Source organism: Brassica napus, chromosome C6 (assembly GCF_020379485.1).
Source record: "Brassica napus cultivar Da-Ae chromosome C6, Da-Ae, whole genome shotgun sequence".
Lineage (NCBI taxonomy): Eukaryota > Viridiplantae > Streptophyta > Magnoliopsida > Brassicales > Brassicaceae > Brassica > Brassica napus.
The window spans coordinates 16,960,203-16,986,510 of NC_063449.1; the positions used below are offsets into that span (position 1 = coordinate 16,960,203).

At 38.4% G+C, this 26,308-nt stretch overlaps 1 protein-coding gene across 1 annotated transcript; it reads left to right on the top strand.

The window, feature by feature from the left end:
* Positions 1-16,143: 16,143 nt before the first annotated feature.
* On the top strand, positions 16,144-25,445 carry LOC111213759. Its single transcript, XM_048759689.1, has 2 exons — positions 16,144-16,429; positions 25,180-25,445. Exons 1-2 carry the CDS (start codon positions 16,144-16,146, stop codon positions 25,443-25,445), a joined length of 552 nt encoding a protein of 183 aa, XP_048615646.1.
* Positions 25,446-26,308: the final 863 nt, after the last annotated feature.

The following is a 26,308-nucleotide window of genomic DNA, read 5'->3' on the forward strand; positions in this document are numbered from 1 at the left end:
GAGGGCTTTCCTGTATTTGCGTAGGTTATTTAATAACAACGCAAGTTCTCCGTTTGTGAGGTTGGCGTTCACGATTACTGGATATGAATCTTTATAGAGAAAAGCATATTTGAGTCCAGCGGGCAGCTGTTTTAACTCAATCTTTGGTGCCTTTTCGGGATCCCATTCCTTCAAGGAGGATGGTTGTCGATCGATAGCCTTTATTAAATATCGATCAACGTTGTTTTCCGAAGCATCATCCTCTATGTCATCAAAGCTTTCTGTTTCCATGCTCACGTCCATTAATCGTTTGTATTCTTCAGCTCTACTATTGACACTGAAAGTTTCTTCTTCACTAGCTGTGAGAAATTTCTCCAGGGGGTCGTCTGAGCACAGGTTTATGAAAGATTCTTCAGCCAATTCACAGATATCGTCCACGTAGGAAGTCTGTTTATCGATCAAGGGTCGTCTTATCAGGTTATCCATGTCGATAGTCATCGGAATGTTTCCAATGTTTAGACATATCCTACCCTCTTTGACATCGATTATCGCACCTGCAGTAGCTAGGAATGGTCTACCCAAAATAAGGGGGTCCTTTGGTTCGTTCTGGTATTTCAGTACCACAAAATCCGTTGGAACGTGACAGCCGTTAATTCTTATTGGCACGTCGTCAAGCACTCCATCAGGTAATCTAACGGATCTATCGACCATAACCAAAGTTATTCTGGTAGGTTTGAACTTGTTGTATTCTAGGGCTATTGCGACAGAATGTGGCATGAGGTTCACGCTGGAACCTAGGTCACAAAGGGATCAAGGAAATTTTTTGTTCCATATATTGCAATCCAAAACAAAACTGCCCGGATCGGGTCTCTTGATCGGGATCTCGCCTTGGATTATTGCACTTACTTCCTCTGAAACCATCACGACGCTGCGCTCAGCGGCTGGAAAACTGTTGGATACCATATCTTTTACATATTTTTTTATTGAAGGTGAAACTTTTATTGCATCATTCAATGGCATTTCCAACGTGATCTTATCGAAAGCTTTCTTGCAGATCGCTTTATCTAGCTCTCGCTTAGTCTGCGTTTTGTTAGGAGGGAAGGGTGGTAGAGTCCTATACACTCTTTCTATAGCGGGTTCAGCAAGAGTCGAGAGTCGATCGACATTGTTTCCAGAGTGTCGACCGATATTCACCGTGGTATGTCGATCGACGTTCGTTCTTTCTCCCAATTCTCCTTCTTCCTCCTCAAGGTCGATGGCCTCTTTCTCAGTGTCGGGCCGCTCTCTCTCTCGAGGTATTTCTGACTCGGTGTTGGGACCATCGAGGATTATAGGGCACAACCTATTTTCACCGGCTTCCTCAACTACAACATGTTTCTCTGCGTTGTTGATTTCTTTTGCTCTCGGAATGAGGCGTTTTCCGCTTCTTAACAACACATCATTAAGTTGATGTTTCAGATTCACGTCAGTCCGCCCAGGGAGACATCCTGTCTCACTTAAAGTGTCGAACTTCCTCGTCAGCTCACCAAAGATTAAGTTTATCTTTCCGTTCAGGTCAGTGGCAAATTTGCGATTTCCCATGTAAACTTGGTTTAGCCTAAATTTCGCTCTGCCTCGGCGTGATCCAACAGTAGCATCGTAATTTTGGGTAAAGCTATCGGGGTTAGGATACTTATTTTTCAAGGTTTGGCTATCTACGAAATCTATTTGCTGTTCTTGTTCAGATAGGGTATCATCATCAGTTTGGTTAATCCCAAATTGGTTCTGTCACTCAAAAGCAGGGTGGGATGAGTCTAGATGTTCTTTAATTTTGAGTAAAGGTGACTCATCTACTGAGTCAACTTTCCTTCCTAACTCTTCGTCCATCATTTCGTAGGATCTTCCCGTAGCTATATTCTTGATCAAACGCTTCGCTTATTCAGGGTTTCTGGTACTGAAGTTCCCTTCACTGGCTGTGTCGAGCGTAATTTGGTAATGAAGATTAATACCTCCGTAAAAGGTAGTAATGAGTTGTGGCTCTGAATAGCCATGGTGGGGGCATTCAAGTTGGTAGCTCTTGAATCTCTCCCTTGCGTTTCTGAACGATTCCCGTGGACCTTGACGGAATGTGGAGATTTTCTTCCTTACATCCCAGTAGTGCGCCTCATCGAAGAATTGATTGATAAAGGCACTCCTTATCTCCTTCCAACAGATCAAAGATCCTGTTGGTATTTGGTCTGGCCATTTTCTGGCGCCGCCTTCTAAGGAAAATGGAAAGAGTTTACAACGATTGTATTCATCATCCATCAACTCTTCTAGATACTCAATGTGATCGTGCGGTCGTTCTGAGATGGTCCCACGGAAAGGGTTTTGACGTACCATAATTAAGTATTCAGGACTGATCCCAGATTTCTTGGTATCATCTTTTGGTAGTCTAATTGCGGACCTATTTGAATAGGTCCTTCCAAGGTTTAAGTAGTCTTGCAAGGCAATTTCCATTCCCTATCTCTTTCTAAGATAGATTTAATTTGAACAGCGATTTCAATCCCTTGTTCATTCATGATTTGGTTGTTTGCGTTGCTTAGTTGACCTTCAGGTTCTCCTAGGACTACTCACTCATTGGCATTATTGGTAAGAGGAAACTTACCTGCTTCCGGTGGGGTGTTGTCGATCGATGTTTGATGCTCGACGTCGACCAATGTTGTTGCTGACTTGTCGCTCGATATTGCCCTCACTTCGTCGATCAATGTTCGGCCGAAATCCATGTTTTCTATCTTGAAGCTCCTGTGTCAGCAGGAAAAGAGAGAAAACTTTTAGCAAATTTAGTAACAAAATCTTGATTAAATTCTAAACGTAATCTAATGGTGATAAGAAAGAGTCTCTGGCAACGGCGCCAAATTTGATATCACTCAAATTACCCTAAGGAGTGAAATACTCTCTCAAATAAGAGGTTCACATGTAGTACTTAGGGATCAAATCCACAGAGACTCTAGGATTACACAATAGATTATGGTCTTTAAATGAATCTAGATTGAATGGTTTGTAATTTTTAAAAGCAGTAAATGGATTGGTGAGCAAATTTATTGCTCGATTGATTGTTTTGAGGTTGTTAACAGTTGGTTGAAGTAGCTAGATTCAGGTATATTCTCAGGTATGATAAGTAAAACTTAACTTAGGAAAATAGAGGTTTATTAATATTAATTGCTCTTGAATTCAAACTAAGATATAATATATTTGATTATCTAATCTGGATCTCGGATCTCAACTCTCGTATTTTAATCACGAGAAAGTGTCGTTCGATAATTCTTTGTGAATATCGATCAATACACCTTTCAAAATATCGATTGACAGGGCTATCACTGCGTCGATTGATATTTCTTCCAGAAAGCTTTACGGACAAGTTTGATTTATGTTCTCTAACTCACTAGACCAACTCTCGTCTGTATCTAGTCAGTTAGATCATTCTAGTTATTTTGAGGTATTGAGTCAAGCAATGGTTTGATCCCAATTAATCCTAAGATCTAAGTTTAAAGGGTGATCAATCCTAAACTTAGCTTTAAGCACAACTAGATGAAGGAACTATTCTAAACACCCTAGCAATTGTTATGTCAGTATCACATTTATCAACCCATTTGAGAAACCTAAATCTAAAAGTAAGGACTACTCAGATATATTCATGAAACACATGGTTATGATGGTCTGAATAATACTTAGATAAAATAAATAGTAAAAGTAACAGAAATAATGAAAATAAGAGAGTTCAAGATCTTCTCTGTTTTGCAGTAGATGATCTATCTCTCCATTCATAAGCTCTCCTCTTTCAAATAGTGGTTTCTTGCCTCCTCCAAACAAGGTCTAAAAAAGGTCTCTAGGCAAGTCTGCCTCTAAAATGATACAAAACCCTAATAAATAGCCCAACATGCGGCCAGAGACTAATGATGTAATTATTAAGACTTTTGTGAAACTTGAAATCTTCTAATTTGTCATTAATTCTCGGATGGCTTCATAATCGATCGATGTGAGGAACCCAACATCGATCGATATTTGGTGGTAACTGTCGGTCGATAATGAATTGCGACCGTCGACCATCTCTTGCTTCTATCAAAGCTCAAAAGATCTCCAAATAGCTCCAAATACATCATTTCCTTGCAAATTGTACCTGAAACTGTAAATACTCTAAATAGACTCTATATAGTGGTAAATGTATCTTAAAATTCTTATAAACTATTGCCAATAATTGGTAAAATCTATGGTGTATCAGTATTCCTCAGTTGTGACGTGTGTAAGCTTCTACATAAACAAAACCAAATCTAATGGGCCATCTTTTTGTTCGCTTATTTCTTTTTACACATAAATAAAAGTTTCCAATATAATTTTCTTTATTTAATTCTGAAACAAAGTAAAATACCACAAAACCAAAATATAATTTGCAGAATTATGATATCACTCGAATTACCATAAGGAGTGATTTATATTCTCTCAAATAAGAGGTCGAGTTGTAGTACTTAGGGATCGAATTCACAGGGAGATAGAGAACCTAAGAATCTAATATGATTTGTTAAGCAGGATGGTTTAATGATTTAAATGTAAATTACAGTTTTTATTGAACAAATGTTTGTTCAATTTATTGGTTGAGGTTTTTGTGCTTAAAAAGAAATAGCTAGACTTAGGATTTTTATTCAGGAAACTTGGGATTATAATCCTACAATTGCCTAATGAGTTGCATACATGATAATGTAAACCTCAACTACTTAATCAACAAGTCAATCAGCTCTCGCATGTTTTGACAATGTCTATTAACTAGATCTAATGATCTCAACTATCGTATGTCGATCAATTAGAAAGTGTCGATCGATGATCCTATAGGGATATCGATCGATACACCTTTCGCTCCGTCGATCGATTATGCAATAATGATATCGATCGACGCGCTTCTAGTTAAGCTTTATGCTTGGGTTGAATGGTAGCTTACTAAGCTCATTAGATCAGCTCTCGCCTTACTCATAGCAAGAAACTTAGCTCAGTTAGAATGTTTTCAGGGTGAGAATGAAACTCTCGCTTTTATCTATCAATCCAAGGGCAAGTTCTAGGTAGCTAATCTAGAAACATGCATTAATGAACAATCCTAATGACAATTATCACAACTCATCCATCTATAGTTGGAGCTAATCCCTCCTAACCTATTTAAACCCTAAAATCTAACAATGAAACTACTCATACATAACCAAGAAATTCATAACAACAATTATGTAAGAAAACTTCATTATAATAGTAAATAGATATTAATAGAGTTCAAATCACAAATTATAACTTTGGATCTTCTCTCCAATCTATCAAAATCCTAGAAAACCTTTGCTGTGAAATTAATAAAACAAGAAAGCACACTTTGCCTCTAACATGGTGGCAAAGCTTATATAATTAGGTTAAAACTCGTCAGGGGTAATCTTGTAAATTGGTGAAGACTTGGGCTTCAAGTTGGCTGTGGCCAAACGGGCTTTCTGCGCGCTTCGCTATCGATCAATGTCAAGACATGAACATCGATCGATTATTCCTCTTCAATATCGACCGATGGTCGAGTTCGATGGTCATCTCGGGTGATTGCTCCAAATATCTCCAAAAGGCTCCAAAATCATCACTTATCCCCCAAATCACTCCTGATCTTATAAATATAATAAATAGACTCTATAATATAATAATAAGTAGTAAAAACACCTATAAACCATGGATGAAAATGGGTTAAATCCATGGTCTATCAACTCCCCCAGACTTACCATTTTGTTTGTCCTCAAGCAAAACAAACAAGCAGTCTCTCTGAAAGAAGTTTTCAAACAGCGGAGACTCACATGATTTAAAACTTAGAATCATCACCTCTACAATATTGCAATCCACATCTAAAAAGTCCTAATGACAAAAGCACATTATACCATATCCTAGCTTAGCAACCAAATTCGTCTGGCCAACAACTTAGCAAATCTTGTCTGACATTCCCTTTTACCAACCTCATTTCTTAGCATAAATAAAAGTGCAGGCTTTACTTGGGAGTATCGATCACAGGATGCAAGGATTTTCAAACAAGTAAACATTAGTTCATATCCTCTCACTCTACTAATTTTCTCTATTGGTCAAAATCTGCTTATATTTGCAAGATCATTGACCAAGATTGGACAGACTTCCATGAATCAAGCCTTAATGGTGGTTGCCACCAAGTCATGTTCAATTCTTTTTGACCTATATCCTAAGATTATTTGTGAAGCAAGCCTTAATGGTTGTACCCACCAAGTCATGTTCTAATCCTTTACCTATAGAATTCTTATGAAGCAAGGCTTAATGGTTGTAGCCACCAAGTTCTGTTTGAATTCATTCCTAATAAATCTCTAATAAATATATATATTATAATAATATATATATATATATATATATTTTCTTTCTATAATTCGAAAATAGAGAGAAAAATGGTGATAAATCTATTTACACAAGGCTTTACCTTCCAGACTTGTTTGAAGAATCCGATCCCATGTATACCAAGCCCTAAGACAAGCAGTTATGTCAAGTTTAGTGTTGGAGGTCAGCTTTGGTTCCTTCATAACAATCTCAGCAAGTGTGGATAGTTGACAGGTTGATCCACTTTAGTATCTTTAGTACTATCTGCATTCAGTAAGTCTAGAATGGTGCTAAAGAGTGGTTAGATAACAAGCAAAAATCTAAAAGTTCATGATCGCCTTCTTGACTCAATAATAACTTCTTTTGAAAAACTTTTTAATAAGACTAATAAGTAAATTACTATCAGTACACCTCCCCCCAGACTTAAACTACACTGTCCCCAGTGTAAATTCAGTCAGGGTTATGGTGATAACTAAATCATAAGGACTAAATGTAACAAGTTAGAACGATATACCAGACCGGAATGGATGTCGACCGATGTAAGGATGTTGATATCGGTCGCGGCATGTAAGGCTATGTCGATCAATGTCGACAGTTTCTCGTCGGTTGATACTCACGGCAATCGTCTACTCGGATCTCTTTTTTTTTATTTTTTTTATATGACCTACAATAATTAAAAACCAACATAAATAGTATATTTAAAAAAAACTAAATAAATATTACCTAATAGTGGGTTACCTCCCACTCAGCGCTTTGTTATAGTCATTTAGCTTGACTTTGGAGGTGATTGGGCTAGTAGTGTTGAAAACTGGAACTTGTTGGAAAACAAGTATCCATCTCTTCTCTGCGCTTGTTGAACCATGTACCAGTGAAGTCTCTCATTGCTTCATCCTCTCTGCACCATTTTTCCTTCATTGTTGTAGTTGTGTTTTCCATTCTCTGCAATCTATCGCCAAGACTCTCAAGGTTGAACTGATGTCTTCCAAGTGTGGCGTAAGTGTCAGGTGAGATCTCCTCTCCATGGTAATATGTGTCAGACGTGTCTGATGTCACTTTTGGTACTAGCCGGCCTCGGTTTGTAGCGTCGTCGACCGATGTTCGTTGATGAATGTCGGTCGATTTGTTTTTGCGTCTGTCGATCGATGGCGATGCTTCTGGTCGACGGGCAATGTAACTCTGAATCTCCACCAATTCCCCTTGTATAGCTTCAATCTTGGAAGTCAAAGCACTAATGCTAAGATCCATTGGGAAATTGATGTCATCACATCTCCCATCAAGCCTCTCTTCTGTAGTTTCCAGAGCTCTGTAGATCCCCTCTACCAACTGATCTATCTCTGCCCTAGTGTGAAAATCAGGTTGATCGATGCTGGTATGCGGTTGTCGATCGATGTATGTAAGCGATTGTCGATCGATGGATGTTGGTATGCGGTTGTCGATCGATGCTGGTATGCGGTTGTGGGTGTGGTGGATTGTGGGTGTGGTGGATTGTCGTCGATCGATGCTGGTATGCGGTTGTCGATCGATGTATGTAAGCGATTGTCGATCGATGGATGTTGTCCTTTGTCGATCGATGTATGTGGAGCAATGTCAGTCGTGCGCTGAATTATGGCTATGTCTTGCTTCATCTCCTCCATGCAAGTAGTCGGCCAACTGATACTATCATTCAATGGATAGTAAACACCATCAAGTTTCATCTGGAAGGCTTCTTTGTTCTTCTCTTGTTCTCCACAGACTCCATAGAACATTTCATTGATCTCGTCCTTGGTGTAGATCTCTGGTACTAGTTTTGTCTGTGTGAATGAGGTAGCATGTTCAGGAAGACATATGTAGCTTGGCTCATTTCTCGAAGCGCTTTCCATTAGCTTTCTGATCTCTTCCTTGGACATATTTATGATGTGTCGATCTATATCTCTTGCACATCCCTGATCATCTCTGTAGACTCCATACTCATCCTTCTCTTCCCAGTAGAATTTTCGGTACCGTAGACATCAAAGGCTCTTCTGCCGAATTCTGGCTGTCTGTCGACCGATGTTGGGACGTAAACGTCAGTCAATGGTCGAGTTGAATGGCGAGACCTTTGTTTGAAGCTTTTGTCAATGCCACCAACTGTGTCATAGAACTTCTGCTCCATTGGCTGTCTGGAGAATATATGCGATGTCTTCTCGAGATACATGCAGTGTACGTCCGTCTATTGCTCTTGCGTAGCCATCTGGGTCCATGAAAATACCAAATTCGTCTGTAGTTAGATACTGGTTATCAGATTTATCTTTTTCGTTTACAGTGGTTTTTCATATTGGATGGATGTCGATCGATGTTGTATTACTGATGTAGATCGATTGTGAACGATTGGTGTCGATCGATGGACGTCTTTCCCTGTCGATCGGATGGCTGAAATGTGTTCTTTCCCAAGCAGCTGCTGCTCGATTCTGATCTGTTTTGTCGCGTCTTTGCATGTTGAGAAGCTCCTCGTCTGTGAAACCGTTATGTAGATCATCTGCTCCTAGTGCATAGATTGATGTTTCTACTGCATAGCTTTCGTGATGGTGTTCATCTGCCCAACTACCAATTGAGTAGTCTCCTTCTCGCGCACGGTCGACTTCAGCGTCGATCAATGAGTAGTAGGCAATGTCGGTCGATGCTCGTTTTCGATTTCTCTGATGAGGTTGAGTGTCGATCGATGGTGATCTTGTTATGTCGATCGATGGTGCATTCCTTTTCCAGGAGGAATGATGTAGAAGTTTCTCTTCCTCATCAAGGATGGCTTTGTACTCAGTAGCTCGTTCCTCCTCATAGTCTTCATCATACTCTTCTGTATGCATGTTTTGTCTGGTGTAAGCGGCAATAATGGGGTTATAGTAGTGGTTCTCCCAATCATCTGGACTACTGTCGATCGATTCATATCCTTCTGAGTCAGTCGATTTTGGCTGGGCACTATCAATCGATGTCACGGGGTTAGCGTCGATCGATACTGAGTAGTCTGTCTTGTACTCGGCTCCACAGTGGCAAGATGCAATGATTCCTGGATCATTGATTCTTCTGGAGGTCATCTGTGGTTTCTTGACTGGAATAGGGTCGTAGTGGGCATTAGGATCGATGAGTGTTAGACACAACTAGTTGGTTTGCAAGTTTCACACTGCTCCCACTGTTGACAAGAAAGCTCTCCCAAGTAATAGAGAAGAGTTCCAGTTTAGCTTGATGTCCAAGACATGAAAAGCAACTGGAACTAGGGTATTACCAATCTGCTCCTCTAGGTCTCTCACAATTCCTCCGGAGTTCCTCTGGGAACAATCCACAAAAGTGAAAAATTCCTGCGAAGGCTCCACCTGCAGACCCAGATGGTCTGCCATAACCCTAGGTAGGATGCTGACTGATGCTCTTGTGTCACACAAAGCATGTGGAAATTCAATACCTTTCAAAGTGCAGGGTATTGCGAATTGCCCATGATCACTCTTCTTCTTCAATGTAACCCTCATCCTCATCTTTTCTCTAGCTTCACAAAACATTCTTCTAATGTATTCTTCTGTCTCTCTAGTTTCTCTGAAGAACATCCACAATCTGTGGGTAATAATAAGCCTCTTCTAATGGCTTATCTAGAGGAATCCTGAAGACTCTCTTTCGAAAATTTTCCTTTTCTTTTACATTGTCCCCCTTCTTCAGATGTTTTGCCACTTTTTCTTTTCTTCTCCTTAGGGTTCTTCCTATAGGAACCATATCCTCTTCCATAGGATCCACTCTATCATCTGAAGGTGTCCTGACTGTCTCTGGTGGGTTTTGCTGAAGGTTTGGGTTTGGGCCTGAGTGCATTAAGACGTGCAATATCTATCTATGGCATCTGCACTCGGTACGTAATAGCTGCTGTCGATTGATAGGCGCTGGAGGTTGTCGGTCGATGGTGGAATCTGTTTGTCGATCGATGGGGGTGTCAGCATGTCGATCGATTCTTACTTAAACTGGGCTGGGCGGATGTGGGTGTTTTTCTGCGAACTCCTCGTGAGTTAGAATCTTGATGGCATTGCAAGATGCGGTTGACTCCGTAGGTGTCATCGATCGATGCTCTGGAGATCCTGTCGATCTTTTTGGACTGGGGTCCGTCGATCGATGTTCGTAGTCTGGCGTCGATCGACACCAATGCGATCCGCCAAAACTCATCAGACTTTCTACTTCGAAATCTCCTTCTTGCAGCTTCTCTTCCTTCACCACTTGCTAGAAATCATCCCCAATGATGGCATTCACGTGGTGTTTCATCACATCATCTCCTACCCCTCTTGTCAAGGCTTCCTGCCTCTTAACAGCTTCTCCTGTCTGAACAACCTGCATCTCCAGCTTCTTCACATGAGTGCTCAAAGTTTCAAACTTTGTGTTCAGGTTGGTGTGGACAGAATCAATCTTCCCATTGAAGTCCACTGTCATGCGCTGTTATGCCTCAAGAACCCTATCAAGCATCTCTTCAATCTTGCTCTCTTGAGTAGGCGGCGGTGGCTTCTGGTAGTAGGAACTCCCATAACTTCTGTTGTTGCTGTAGGATTTCTGGTATTGTGAATTTTGGTTGAAATTACCCCTATTTCCATAGGAGTTTCTATTTCCACCCTGGTTTCCAGAACCTTGGAATCCAGTTCCACCAATGTAGTTCACCTCTTCTTCTTCCTCTGCTCTACCCTCTACAGCCTCTGCATCTTCAACCAAGCAGACCTGCTTTCTGAGAAGCTTGTGAACACTATCCAGCTTTGCCTTCACCTCATCCATCTGATCGTTCCAAAGGATGGTGGCAGTTCTTTTCCTCCCAAAATCAGTGTTCTTGGTGTTGTTGCTAGATGCTAGGTTTTCAATAACCTTTACTGCATCCTCTGGATTCTTGGTGTTGAAGTTTCCATTGCTTGAAGCATTAAGAGCCATCTGGTACTGCACCGCGATGCCTCTGTAGAAAGTACTGAGCAGTTTTACTTCATTGTATCCATGGTGTGGACAGTCTCTCTGATAAGACTTGAATCTGATCCAAGAGCCTCTGAATTATTCTGCAGGCTCCTGAGTGAATTTGGCAATCTTACTCCTCAAGTCTTCAGCACGTGCTTCATCAAAGAAATTGCATAAGAATGCATTCTTGATGTCGCTCCAGGATGTAAGAGATCCTGGTGATAACTTCTTAAGCCAATGTAGAGCTCCTCCAGCAAGTGAGTATCTTAAGAGCTTGCATAAGAGGTAGTCCTCAGAAACTCCCTCGACTATAATAGCAGATATCAGATCCTCGATTCTAATAGCAGATATCAGATCCTCGAACCTCTCCAGATGGTCATAGGATGCTCGTGAGATAACCCATGGTAGGGTATCTGTCCCACAAGTGTGTAGTACTGCGCCTTCAACTCGAAATCCCTCTCAATAGTGGGAGGACGGATGGCTGATCTGTTGGTGTAGTATTGATCTGGACGGTTGTAATCAGCCAACATTTTGGTTCGCGCAGCCTCATCTACATGTAGAGTAGTTAGTGCTTGTAGCATTAGCATCAGGCTCAGGGATTGCAGCCCCCTGAGCATCTATCCTCTGACCTGCTGCATTACGCAGATGACCTTCCTGGTTATGCAGGTCTCCCTTATCATCTCGTACAAGTATAAAAGTCGCAACCATGTCTCGCGGCTCAGTATCGATCGATGTTTGGGATGGAAGATGTCGGTCGATAGAAGATGAGTGTCTTCGGTCGACGGTGGTGAGAGAGTATCGGTCGACGGGACTAGTGTCTAGGTCGATGATGGTTGAACGAAATCGAGCGACACACAAGTGTTGTTGTCGATCGATGAGGAGCGTGCTTCTTTGCGGATTAAACGCTCCAAACTTGCAGGATCTGGTGAGAAAAGCAGTTGAGTTTCCTTGTTGCTTCTGTTACTGCTGGGCATGTACCTGAAAATCCAAGAAAAAAATTTATGTCAAGAACTTAACAAAAAAATTAGATCGAATAGGCGATCAAAGCTCCCCGGCAACGGCGCCAAATTTGATATCACTCAAATTATCTTAAGGAGTGATTTATACTCTCTCAAATACGAGGCCGAGTTGTAGTACTTAGGGATCAAATTCACAGGGAGCTAGGGAACCTAAGAATCTAATATGATTTGTTAAGCATGATGGGTTAATGATTTAAATGTAAATTGCAGTTTTTATTGAACAAATGTTTGTTCAATTGATTGGTTGAGGTTTTGGTGCTTAAAAGTAAATAGCTAGACTTAGGGTTTTTATTCAGGAAACTTGGGATTATAATCCTACAGATGCCTAATGAGTTGCATGCAGGATAATGTAAAACTCAACTAATTAATCAACAAGTCAATCAGCTCTCGCATGTTTTGACATTGTCTATTAACTAGATCTAATGATTCTACTATCGTATGTCGATCAATTAGAAAGTATCGATCGATGATCCTATAGGGATATCGATCGATACACATTTCGCTCCGTCGATCGATTATGCAATAATGATATCGATCGACGCGCTTCTAGTTACGCTTTATGCGCGGATTGAATGGTAGTTTACTAAGCTCACTAGATCAGCTCTCGCCTTACTCATAGCAAGAAACTTAGCTCAGTTAGAATGTTTTCAGGATGAGAATGAAGCTCTCGCTTTTATCTATCAATCATAAGGCAAGTTCTAGGTAGCTAATCTAGAAACATGCATTAATGAACAATCTTAATGACAATTATCACAACTCAGCAATCTATAGTTGGGGCTAATCCCTCCTAACCTATTTAAACCCTAAAATCTAACAATGGAACTACTCAGACATGACCAAGCAATTCATAACATCAATTAGGTAAGAAAACTTCATTAGAATAGTAAATAGATATTAATGGAGTTCCAATCACAAATTATAACTTTGGATCTTCTCTCCAATCTATCAGAATCCTAGAAAACCTTTGCTGTGAAATTAATAAAATAAGAAAGCACACTTTGCCTCTAACATGGTGGCAAAGCTTATATAATTAGGTTAAAACTCGTCAGGGGTAATCTTGTAAATTGGTGAAGACTTAGGCTTCAAGTTGGCTGTGACCAAACAGGCTTTCTGCGCGCTTTGCTATCGATCGATGTCAAGACATGAACATCGATCGATTATTCCTCTTCAATATCGACCAATGGTCGAGTTCGATGATCATCTCGGGTGTTTACTCCAAATATCTCCAAAAAACTCCAAAATCATCACTTATCCCCAAATCACTCCTGATCTTATAAATATAATAAATATACTCTATAATATAATAAGAAGTAGTAAAAACACCTATAAACCATGGATGAAAATGGGTCAAATTCATGGTCTATAAAATTACAATCTATCCAAGTAGACTATCCAATCCACTTGGATATTCATCGGGTCAATCCTCCTAAATTGATTTCTTCTTTTGATTGAAACAATGGTGGAAGACATCAATCTTTAATTTAACTGATATCATTTCATTCTTTCATCCCCAAAAGGATAATCCAATAATGAAACACGAATTACCCATAAAAAAGGAAAAAAAAACGCACCCAAAATGTATAACTTAGTTAAACTTGGTGTAATTACAAAATTTTGGTAACTTTTTAAAACTTCAACTGATTTGGATTGTATATGACTTCTATTGTATATAATGAGGACATGATGGATCGTATATTGATTCTTGATGTCTTTTGTTAAACTTTGATTTTGTGATTGCTAACAAAGTAAAACTTTGGAAATTTTGTAGTTCCTTAATATAAACAATCAAAAGAGTTAAAATCGGCATTACAACTGGTACTTAATCATTGTTTTAACAAAATACATACAAAGACAAAGAACCAAACAAACAAACAAGAGATTTATCGAAATTTATACAAGAGGAAAAAGAAAATTGTATAACTTATTAAAACTTAGTGCAATGGAACTCAGCTTCATTACCATCAGACGGAATGTCACAATTCATCAAATGAACTCGTTCTCACAAAGAATAGATATGTGATAAAAGATGTGGATTAAAACGTATCCAGTATCATCCTACGAGTTGTCAATAACCTAGATATGTGATAAAAGATGTGGATTAAAACGTTGCCAAAGAATGAGAAATGTAAAGAAAAATATAAGCAAATGAACTTATCTTCAATGAGGAGAGACTAGCTCTGGGAATTGCCTGGAGATGGCTTTTCTCTATTTCTTATCTAGTGTGATCTTACGAGTTGTCCATGTAACAAAAGCTGTGGAATAAAACTTTACAGAAGTTGACAAAGTTTAACATTTGTCTTTGTCAAGCTTTGAAAAACTTAGTAATCATAATACAATCAAATAATACCACAAACAAACATATTATCAGGTTTAGTAACCGGAAACGGCAATGTTCTGATGTTTTAAAAAACAAAAACAAAAAATAAACTTTTAAAAGTTTAGATTAGATTAGGGAGGGAACGTAGGAGAGGCTACTAAAGGCTGACATAAAGGATTCGCCAAGCTTGTCCCAGTCAACAAAAGGGACGTTGATAGTGCTTAACTTCTCCTCCGCACGGGGGAGCTTCGTTTGGAGTATGTGTTTCTCCACCAGGATCATCTCATGGAGCAACTATATTCGAACTGAAATAGAGTACATCTCGACTTCTGGAAGTGTGCCTTCTTTCATTATCATTTTGCTGCTCCTTCACCACTTGGAGGATCGTCCGGTGCCGTTCACTTGATTAAAATATTTAAATATGTAATTCAAATATTTAAAATTATGTAATTCAATTATTTTTAACATATAAAGTAATAGCTAGAATTCAAATAAAAAATAAAATGACCATTTAATAAATGTATAATAGCTATACATAACAGTTTTAATAAAGTGTAATATAAATTTTATAGTGTAAAATGTTTATTAAATAATTATAAAACTAATTTAGCTAAACAAAACCCCAATAACTTAGTTTTTAAAGAATACTAGATTTTGACCCGCGCAACCGCGCAGATATTTGTTTTCATTTTTCTATACATAAATTATTGTTTTAGAACATAAGTGGTATATATTTTTAACATTAATCATATACTTATATGTTTATATAACTATTTCAAATACAATAATTTTATAATTTATATGTTATAATTAATCAAGTATTTAAAACCGTATGTATTTGTCACTTCTTATTATATATTTGTCTTATTGTATTTGTATTTAGTTACTAAGCAAATTAATATATTCATGAGAAAACATATTTGAGAATTATTTTGTATTTAATTTATGCTAAATTATGACCCGTCTTTCAAAGCTGGATTTCTTTTTACTAATATTTTTTTATGTTTATTCATTTTAGATAATATATTATTGTATATAAAAAATTCTAAGATATGTTAATTTTTAGACATGTATTATGTATTTTGCTAATTTTAAGCAGTTCTATCATCATATATTTTTTAAATAAATAATTTATATTTATGAAAATAAAATTTATCAATTTATCAATTGAATATACTTTTATCATATTTATTTTATCATATTTATTTAAGTATAATAACTGTATTTTAACATGATCATGACTATAAAGTAGATAGAAGGCGACCAGTAAGGCGACATAGCATGGCGGCTCCTCAGATCAAGATCTTCATTGAGATTTTGATCTTCCCCTGATCTATATGCCCCTTGGCGTTAGATCACCTGTCACTCTCCCTCCGTTGTCTTACTCTTCGGTTTTGGTTCGTTCCCCCATCGTCAAACTCGTTGTCTTCTACCCCAAGTCACCGGTTTCTATTATCTCTGTCTATGAAACCCTTTTGTTTACGATCTAGCCTTCCAAGTGGGTTAGAAAAGCCATATCATTGTATGGGTTCTTCAAATCATTTCAGATCTACTCCTATGGTAGATCTCAAAGGGAAAGGAATTATCTATGAAGAAGATGATGAACCAATCCAATTGTTTGATGAAGATGATGCGCACACAATACGAGAGTACCGTATGTCTCTCATTGGAAAGGTTCTTAACCCTAAGAAGCAAAATGTGGAGAAGCTAATCCAGTATATGCCTACTCAATGGAAGATGCAAGATCGAATCACAGCGAACGATCTTGGTAATGGAAAATTTCTATTCAACTTTGCATCTGAGGAAGATCTTCAAGCTGTTCTTACACTACAAGAAAACAGCGGCATACTGAACGAAAAATGTCGTCGGAAATAACTCTTCGGAAATTCATTTTTTCTCGGAAATCCCTCGGAAATTTCCGACGGAATTCCGAGGAACTGAATTTCCGAGGAAACTCCGAGGACCACTAGATCGTCGGAAATTTCCTCGGAATATACCGAGGGAGGACTTCCTCGGTATATTCCGAGGAAATTTCCGATGGTCCAATCCTCGGAAGTTCCGACGAAATCTTCCTCGGAATTTGCATCGGGAATTTCCGAGGAACGTGGCCCTCGGAAATTTCCGAGGAACGTAGTCCCTCAGAAAATTCCGAGGAACATTCCCTCGGATTTTTTTTTTAGATTCCGACGACTTCTTCCAAGGAAAAGGTCGTCGGAAATTTCCGAGGGTGCTTTTCCTCAGAATTTCGAAAAAATTAATTTTCAAAATTTTTTTTTTTTTAAATTAAAATTTGTGAAATTTAAATTCGAAAATATAAAATTAAAATTAAAACTGAAAACATATTAGATAATTCAAAGTTCTACAATTAAATAAAAATAAAACATTCCGAGTTTTTGGTAAAAAAATAAAAAACTACGGGTCTTGAATGTTCGGGAACACCTCGTTCGGGTACATCATCTTCATCATCTCCATCATCTGCTCGTTCAGCCTCTTCTGTGTCTCATAGCCCGCCTGTTGAGCTGCCATCTGGGTCTCCAACGCAGATATCCGATCATCCTTGTCCTTCAGCTGAGCCGTAAGAACTTCTGGATCAACATATGGCGGTGGTGCAGAAGAAGGAGCAGCCGACCGGGAGCGACGACCCAAACCGACCAAACGTCCCTTCTTCTTTGGAACCGACTGAAATATAAATAGCCAAATTTAAATAATATAAATTGATGATAAAATAAAAATCAAGAAATAAATAAATTGAACTTTAAAAAAAAGAACTCACCGATTCAACGATTTCGTTGATTCGAAACCGGGACAAGTTGGTCGAAGCCGTCGAAGCGTCATCCTCGGTTTGAAGCTGAGACACTTCGTCTACCACCTGAGTTTGGACCAGGTCAACCACGTCCCTCACAAGACCGTCATCAATCTGGCCGGTCTTCTTGTTGGTATACGCCCTCCTCATTAGGGCGAGATCATCAACTGGCTCGCCATCATTTTCTTCCGCCTTGAAAAAGAACATAAATTAAAGAAACATTAGAAATTAGAAGAAATGCACAATAAATTAAAATTCTGAAACTCAAATAATTGAAGAAAAAGCGGTTGAACTTACCATGCGATCTCCCAGAGTGGCAATAGATTGAGCACCCAAGTTATGCTTGTAGATGCCCTTCCCTTTACGGTCGCTCCTACGGTTGGTGGAGTTGGTGGAAGAAGTTTCTTTCGTCTCTTCCTTATCCCAATGCGCACACAAATCCTTCCAGACCGTGTCGTTCATCGACTTTGGGACCTTTTAATAAAAAAAAAAGAAAATAGTTTAATAAATAAAAAAATAGTTTAATAAATTAAAAAATTGTTTAATAAATTAAATCGAACCTTATTGATTTTCCACTTCTTCTTCCACTCGTGGATCTGCTTCCCATAGTTGTCCATAACTTTATGGACGAAGTGGTGATAGATAAAGAGCGTCTCATCGGAATTCCAGTTGAACTCTTGCTGAAAAAAAAACACAATTAGTAGAAAATTTATATTAAAGATTAAAAATATAAGTAAAAAATTAGAATACTTACCGCAGACTGACGAAACCACAGATGCTGTTTGTCGGTAGGAAAGTGAGTGAAAGTCGGATGTCCCCTGTCGAGGGCCGAGTACATCATACGGTTGATCCATGCGCTGATCCCGTTCTAGGATCGGTTGAACCTAATAAAAAGAACAAACGGTTAATAATGAATCCAAATTTCAAGAAAAAAAAATATATTTAATTACCATGTTTGATCCCGTTCATGTAGATACGGAGTGAGATAGGGAAGATGGTCACGACCGGACTGTTGAACCAACTCCGCAACACTCATCACTCCCGGAGGACCCGGAGGAGCAGGAGCGGATGCAGCAGCGGGAGCGAGAGGAGCAGGAGCGGGTGCAGCAGAGGGAGATGTATGGTAGGAGCTGTGGGGCGAAGGAGAATCCTGAAAATGGCTGGAATCCCGAGACTGCCTCCCCGTACCACCACGACCACGACGCTGTCGAGGCCGGGTCTGATCATTATGAGACCTGTAAATTTAAAAAAATATATTTAATAAATATTGAAATATATAAATTAATTTTTTTTTTTAAAATCCCAAATAATAGTTTTTAACAAAAAAAATTTATAATATTAAAAATGTTTAATAAATATATAAAAATAGTTCTAATAAACAAAAAATAGTTTTAATAAATAAAAAATAGTTTATTAATTACAAAAAATAGTTTTAATAATATTAAAAATGTTTAATAAACATAGAAATTTATATAATATATATATATATATATATATATTTTAAAAAAAGAAATCCTAAATAATAGTTTTTAATCACAAAAAAAGTTTTATAGATTTTAAAAATGTTTAATAAATATATAAAAATAGTTCTAATAAACAAAAAATAGTTTTAATAAATAAAAAATAGTTTAATAATTACAAAAAATAGTTTTAATAATATATATATATATATATATATTTTAAATCCCAAATAATATTTTTTAATCACAAAAAAGTTTTATAGATATTAAAAATGTTTTGTAAAATCCAAAAAATTGAATTTATATACAAAAAACATTTTGTAAAATCCAAAAAATCGAATTTATATACAAAAATCGTTTTGTAAAATACAAAATCGATTTTATAAGTACAAAAAAATAAAAAAATTATAAAAAATTCTAAATCAATTCAACAAAACAAATTATTCAACCAAATCACAATTCTAAACCTATTATACAACCAAATCACAATCCTAACCAATCACCCTAACAAAAATCTATCAAAACTACACAAAAACCTAACAAATAGAACCTAAGAGAGTGGGATAGGGTCCTTACATGATTTGTGTAAGAGAAGGGGGAGATCGCCGGAGATATCGTCAGATTTCAGTGGGAAATCACCGGAGGAGTCGCGCAGAGGAAGAAGAAAGAAATGGGGAAGAAGAAGCGGCTCGTGGTTATAAAACCTAGGGTCCGACGGATACTATCTGTCGGAATTCCGTCGGAATTCTAATTTCAATTTTCGCGAAATATTTGCCCGGTTAAATGAAAATATTCCGAGGAAATTCCGACGGATAGTAAAATATCCGTCGGAATTCCGTCGGAATATTCCGAGGAAATACCGAGGAACTAGTGTTTGGGGTTTCAAAACATCAATTTTTTTTGCCGTATTTCATTTCTTATAAAATTGTAATGCATACCATTGAGGATTCTTTGTATAGATGAGCATAAACCATGAAATAACATATTTCAAAACGAATTTAAAATATTCCCTTTACCGTTCATTAAAGTGTATAAGTGTTTCTTTTATGTTGTGGGGATTTCGTTCATACAATCGGAAAAGTGTTTATTATAGGGTAAAGAACAAATTTTTGACTTCATAATCAGTCTAAGACACTTAATAAGGGTTATATAAGTGTTATTCAAACCGCAAAACGTTGTTTTCAGTTTAAAACCCCTATTTCCTCGGAATTTCCTCGGAATATTCCGAGGGAATTCCGAGGAAACCCTTATCTTCCTCGGAATTCCGTCGGAATATTCCGAGGAAATACCGAGGAACTAGTGTTTGGGGTTTCAAAACATCAATTTTTTTTTGCCGTATTTCATTTCTTATACAATTGTAATGCATATCATTGAGGATTCTTTGTATAGATGAGCATAAACCATGAAATAACAAATTTCAAAACGAATTGAAAGTATTCCCTTTACCGTTCATTAAAGTGTATAAGTGTTTCTCTTATGTTTTGGAGATTTCGTTCATACAATCGGAAAAATGTTTATTATAGGGTAAGAAACAAATTTTTGACTACATAATCAGTCTAAGACACTTAATAAGGGTTATATAAGTGTTATTCAAACCGCAAAACGTTGTTTTCGGTTTAAAACCCCTATTTCCTCGGAATTTCCTCGGAATATTCTGAGGAAACCCTTATCTTCCTCAGAATTCCGTCGGAATATTCTGAGAAAATACCGAGGAACTAGTGTTTGGGGTTTCAAAACATCAATTTTTTTTGCCGTATTTCATTTCTTATACAATTGTAATGCATACCATTGAGGATTCTTTGTATAGATGAGCATAAACCATAAAATAACAAATTTGAAAACGAATTGAAAGTATTCCCTTTACCGTTCATTAAAGTGTATAAGTGTTTCTCTTATGTTGTGGGAATTTCGTTCATACAATCGGAAAAGTGTTTATTATAGGGTAAGAAACAAATTTTTGACTACATAATAAGTCTAAGACACTTAATAAGGGTTATATAAGTGTTATTCAAACCGAAAAACGTTGTTTTCGATTTAAAAACCTTGTTTCCTCGGAAAAGCCTCGGAATATTCCGAGGAAATTTTGAGGAAAAGCAAATTCCTCGGTATTTCTTTAAAAAAAAAAAAAAAAATCAATGGTAGCCTGTTTCCGAGTCGTCATCACCAGATGAATCTGAATCTGGATCTTGGTGAAACTCTCCAATCACTGGTTCAACCTCTACGTGAACGACGGCTTCCTCTCCGAAGTCGGTTAGATCGACTACAAGGCCAACTCCAGCTAAATCTTCTGCTGCACTTAAGTTGCCGGATGTGCTTGGTTGTAGTGGGTCTTCCAGCTCAGAACTTCCCTGAACTCGGCCTCTCGGGTTGAGTCTTGTAACAGTAACCCATGGATCATCTCTGTTCCTTACCCGGGGGTACTTGATATAACAAACCTGTAACATTTAGAAAATTATTAGTAAAATTATAAATTAATACATATGATGATGAATAATTCTGAATAATTAACATTTAATTACCTGATCGGCCTGAGAAGCAAGAATGAAAGGATCATAATATTGCAGCTTTCGCCTCGAATTTACTTATGTAACACCAAATGCATCTGTTCTCACACCTCGATCTAGAGTGTTGTCGTGCCAATCACAATAGAAAACAATACAGCGCAATCCAACCATGCCCAAATACTTGATTTCCAAAATCTCATGTATGTGTCTGTAGTATACATCATCTCCTGATGCAGAACAAACGCCAGCATCATAAGTCGTACTCGAACGTCTCCTCTTTTGAGTTGTGAATGCATATCCCCGAGTACAAAATCTCGGATATGACTTCACAACAAAGTTTGGTCCAACGACCATCTCACGTATCCAATCGTCAAATGTTTCACCTCTGGCCAAACCAGCAGACACCTATTAATAGCACATATATATATATTATATCAATAAATGTGAATTAGTATAAATATGTGATAAAATATATTTTAATTTGTTTAAAGCACTCACATAAGTAAACATCCATCCAGTAAATTCTCTTTGCTTCATTTTTTCTAGTTCGTCCTCTGTGGCGTATCTATACTCGAACCGCTTTTCTGCCATGAAAATCCTTTATATGATGACAATAATGTAATTAATTAAGATTTAAATTTCAACTTGTTAAAATAAAAATTTGTAAGTTAATTTATTTACCTCTCATATTGAATAACGTCTTCGCAGTTGGTGAGCAAATATGTTTGCAAATGACTGCGCTCCTGCTCAGTAAGTCGACGGTCCTTTGGTTTTCCGCTAAGTCGTCCAACGTCTGTGAAAATGTCTGGAACCGTAACATGATATGTTGCCCGTTCGCCTCTATCATCATGCCGAGCAGGTCTTCTGTTTTTGGTCTGAACTTCTGTTGGAAAGTAGTACTCGGCAAAGTTTGAAGTTTCTTGATTGATCATCTGTGCGACTATAGAACCTTCCACCCTACTTAAATTTTTCACCATCTTCTTCAAATGGAACATATACCGCTCATACAGATACATCCATCTATACTACACAGGACCACCAAGTTCCAATTCTCTTGCCAGGTGAATAACAAGATGCTCCATAACATCAAAAAATGAGGGAGGAAATATCTTCTCAAGGTTGCACTGAATCACGGCTATGTTAGTCTTCAAATTTTCAATACCTTCAAGAGTCACTGATCTCGTGCATAAATCGCGGAAGAAACCACTTATCCCTGCAATTGCTTCATGAACATTTCGTGGTAATAGTTACTTGAAGGCGAACGGAAGGAGGCGCTGCATCATTACATGGCAATCGTTGCTTTTCAAGCCAGTAAACTTTCCTTCCTTTCTGTCGATACGGTTACGTAAATTTGATGCGTAACCGTCTGGAAATTCCACATCGTTTGAAATCCAATCAAAGAACGCATCTTTTCCCTCTGCATCAAGTCGGTATATGGGAAAAGGAGCCCTACCATTCTCATCAACATGAAGTTCTGAACGAGCACATATATCGACTAAATCCAGTCTTGACTTTAAATTATCCTTTGTTTTACCTTGAACATTAAGGATCGTGTTCATGAGATTGTCAAAAAAGTTCTTCTCAATATGCATGACATCTAAATTATGCCTTAGCAGATGATCCTCCCAGTATGGCAGATCCCAGAAAATACTTTTTTTGTGCCAGTTATGTAGTTCTCCAACAGCATCTACCGGAAAACGCTCATGTCCACCGACGTCTAGCGTCCTTTCTGCACCAAAATCTCTTAGTTGTATCTTCAAATCTTTCCCAAAACTTTCCGGAGGTGGACTGTCAAACACCCTCTTGTTCTTCGTAAACAAATTCCTACTCCTACGATATGGATGATCAGGTGGTAGGAATCTCCTGTGACAGTCAAACCAACACGTTTTCTTTCCGTGTTTTAGTTGGAAAGCATCAGTGTTATCTTGACAATATGGACATGATAGCCTTCCATGCGTTGTCCATCCAGACAACATACCATATGCTGGAAAATCACTTATTGTCCACATTAGTACTGCCCGCATTTGAAAGTTTTCTTTACACGAAACATCGTATGTTTCAGCACCTTGAGCCCATAGTTGTTGTAACTCATATATTAGTGGCTGAAGAAACACATCAAGTGATCTCTTAAGATGCTCTGGTCTGGGAACGAGAATCGAGAGAAACAAAAACTCTCGTCGCAAGCACAAGTTTGGGGGTACGTTGTGTGGTGTAAGAATGACGGGCCATAGAGAATACTGTCTTCCACTCTTGCCAAACGGACTGAAACCATCAGTACATAATCCAAGGTAGACATTTCTTCTCTCATACGCAAAGTCGGGATACTTTGATTGGAAATACTTCCACGCTTTTGCATATGAAGGATGTCTGATCTCACCATCTGTTGAGTGCTCCGCATGCCATCTCATTGGTTGCGCTGTGCGTTCAGACAGATACAACCTCTGCAACCTTTCCGTAAAAGGCAAATACCACATCCTTTTATATGGCGCTGGAACTCTTCCACTCGTATCTTTATAACGAGGCTTTCCACAAAATTTGCATGTAAGCCGCTGTTCATCCGCCCTCCAATAAATCATGCAGTTGTCGCTGCATACATCTATTACCTGATACAATAAACCAAGACCAGCTACGAGTTTCTGAACCTCGTAGTATGAACCAGGAGCTACATTATCCTCGGGTAGAATACCTTTTACAAAATCAGCAATCGCATCCACACAGTCTTCAGCCAAATTATAATCTGTTTTAATGCCCATCAATCTTGTAGCAGATGATAAAGCTGAATGACCATCTCTGCAACCTTCGTACAATGGTTGCTTTCCAGCATCCAACATATCATAAAATCTCCTAGCTTGTGCATTGGGTAAATCTTCCCCTCTAAAATGATCATTTACCATCTGCTCAGTACCTACACCATAATCTACATCCGTTCTAATTGGTTTTTCTAATCTAACCGCTGGCTGAGGTTCGCTAGTACTACCATGTTCATAATCAGTTTCCCCATGATGATACCAAATTTTGTAACTTCGTGTAAACCCACTCAAATATAGATGAGTCCAAACATCCCACTCTTTAATAACCTTTCTATTTTTACAATTAGAGCAAAGACATCTTAACATACATGTTTTTGCTTCCGGTTGTCGGTGAACTAACCCCATGAATTCGGTTATACCTCGTTGGTATTCTTCCGTAAGCAATCTCGTGTTCGGATCCAAATGAGGTCGATCGATCCAAGAACAAAAATAATTTGAAGAAGACATGTTTTTTATGAATCAAATTCGTGTGTAAAGAGAGTAAGAGGGAGGATGAAGATATGGAGTGAATGAAGAGGAAGAGGGGTGCTTGTATTTATAGTTGAAATCCTGCCGACAGACCGTGGAAATTCCGAGGAAATTCCGACGGAAACGGCTAGTTCGTCGGAATTTCTTTGGAATTTTTAAAATCCCCCAACGGCTCTCTAACGGCTATAATATATCCTCGGAATTCATCGATTTTTTCCGAGGAATACGTTTTTCCTCGGTATTCCATAAGAATATTCCGACGGATTTGTATTTCCTCGGAATTCCGTCGGTATATTTCGAGGAAATTCCGAGGAAACACAAATTTTGTGTTTCCTCGGAAATTCCTCGGGATATTCCGAGGATTTCATTTTCCGTCGGAATGTCCGTCAGAATACCGTTGTTTTCTTGTAGTGTTAAGCAAGGGACCTTACATTATAATTTCTGTATGTTTGTGTTGGTGCGGTGGGAGCCGATAGTTCACGATGACTACCCATGGATCATACCATTTTGGGTGGAGATATCTGGAATTCCATTGCATCTTTGGACAGTGAAAAATTTAAAAAACATTGGAAGAAAGCTCGGCCATGTTGATACTATTGAGCTTGAGGCTGGCCGGCTTCTGATTAATGTTGACACAAGGAAGCCTCCTGTGTTTAAGAAGAAAGTGCAATCCCCAGTTGGAGAGGAAGTCACCATCACGATCAAGTATGATTTGCTGTTTAAACACTGTACTCCCTGTGGCCTGCTTACCCATGAGGAGTCTTATTGCTCGAAGAAGGTGGAGATGATGAAGGCGCAAACAGTTAAGGCATGAGTCTTTGCTCGTGTCCAGTTATCTGAAAACAACACAATACGACAGCCAATAATGGATGAGTCTAAGGATCGTATGTCATCTAGGCCATACCATTATGGGGCTGCCTCTACAGCGCACAGGTCTGATGATTATTATTCGCGATGAAAGAGAGCCCAAATACAAGAGTTCTATTGCTCATGAAGGCTATAACCGTGACAGACGTTATGATAACCGCGAGAGGAATGGATGTCGGTCAAAAGATAGTTGTGTGATGGGCAAGACTAATGCAGCTAGGTATGGTCGCCGGTTCGCTCCCTATGAGCATAGTGCGACTTCTCAGTGGAGGGAGAATCAATCCAGGTCTGGTGGCCTTCACACATTTGATAGGTCGTTAAAACTTAATGAAGGAGCATCGAAATCCTCTCCCGCACAAAAACATGTTCGTGATCATGACGTGGTGGTGGCCTCAAGAACTGAAAACGTGAGGCACAATAGTGGGAAGAAGCTGGCTAGTGCTATTGTTACACCATCATGCATCGCTCCTGATGATACGAACGTTACGGTTCGGGGACATGAAATTGCACGATCAATGACATTCTCCCCTATGGAGAAGGCAATGCAACAATCCCCCAAAGGTGATGATCTGGTTATAGATGCACTAAAGGATATGGACATTGCGGGTATTGGCGAGAAAGATCAACAAGATATGACGATGGATTGTGATGAAGATGACTTATTGGGAGCGGAACTTGAGACGTTGGAAGATGTGGAATGTGCTCCAGAATCATCATCACGCTCAGCTGCTAGGATGGATCGCCCAAGAGCTCGGTCCTCGAGGAGTCGTTCAAGAAGTAGAGTTCCTTTGGGCTTGCAAAGCACAAAGG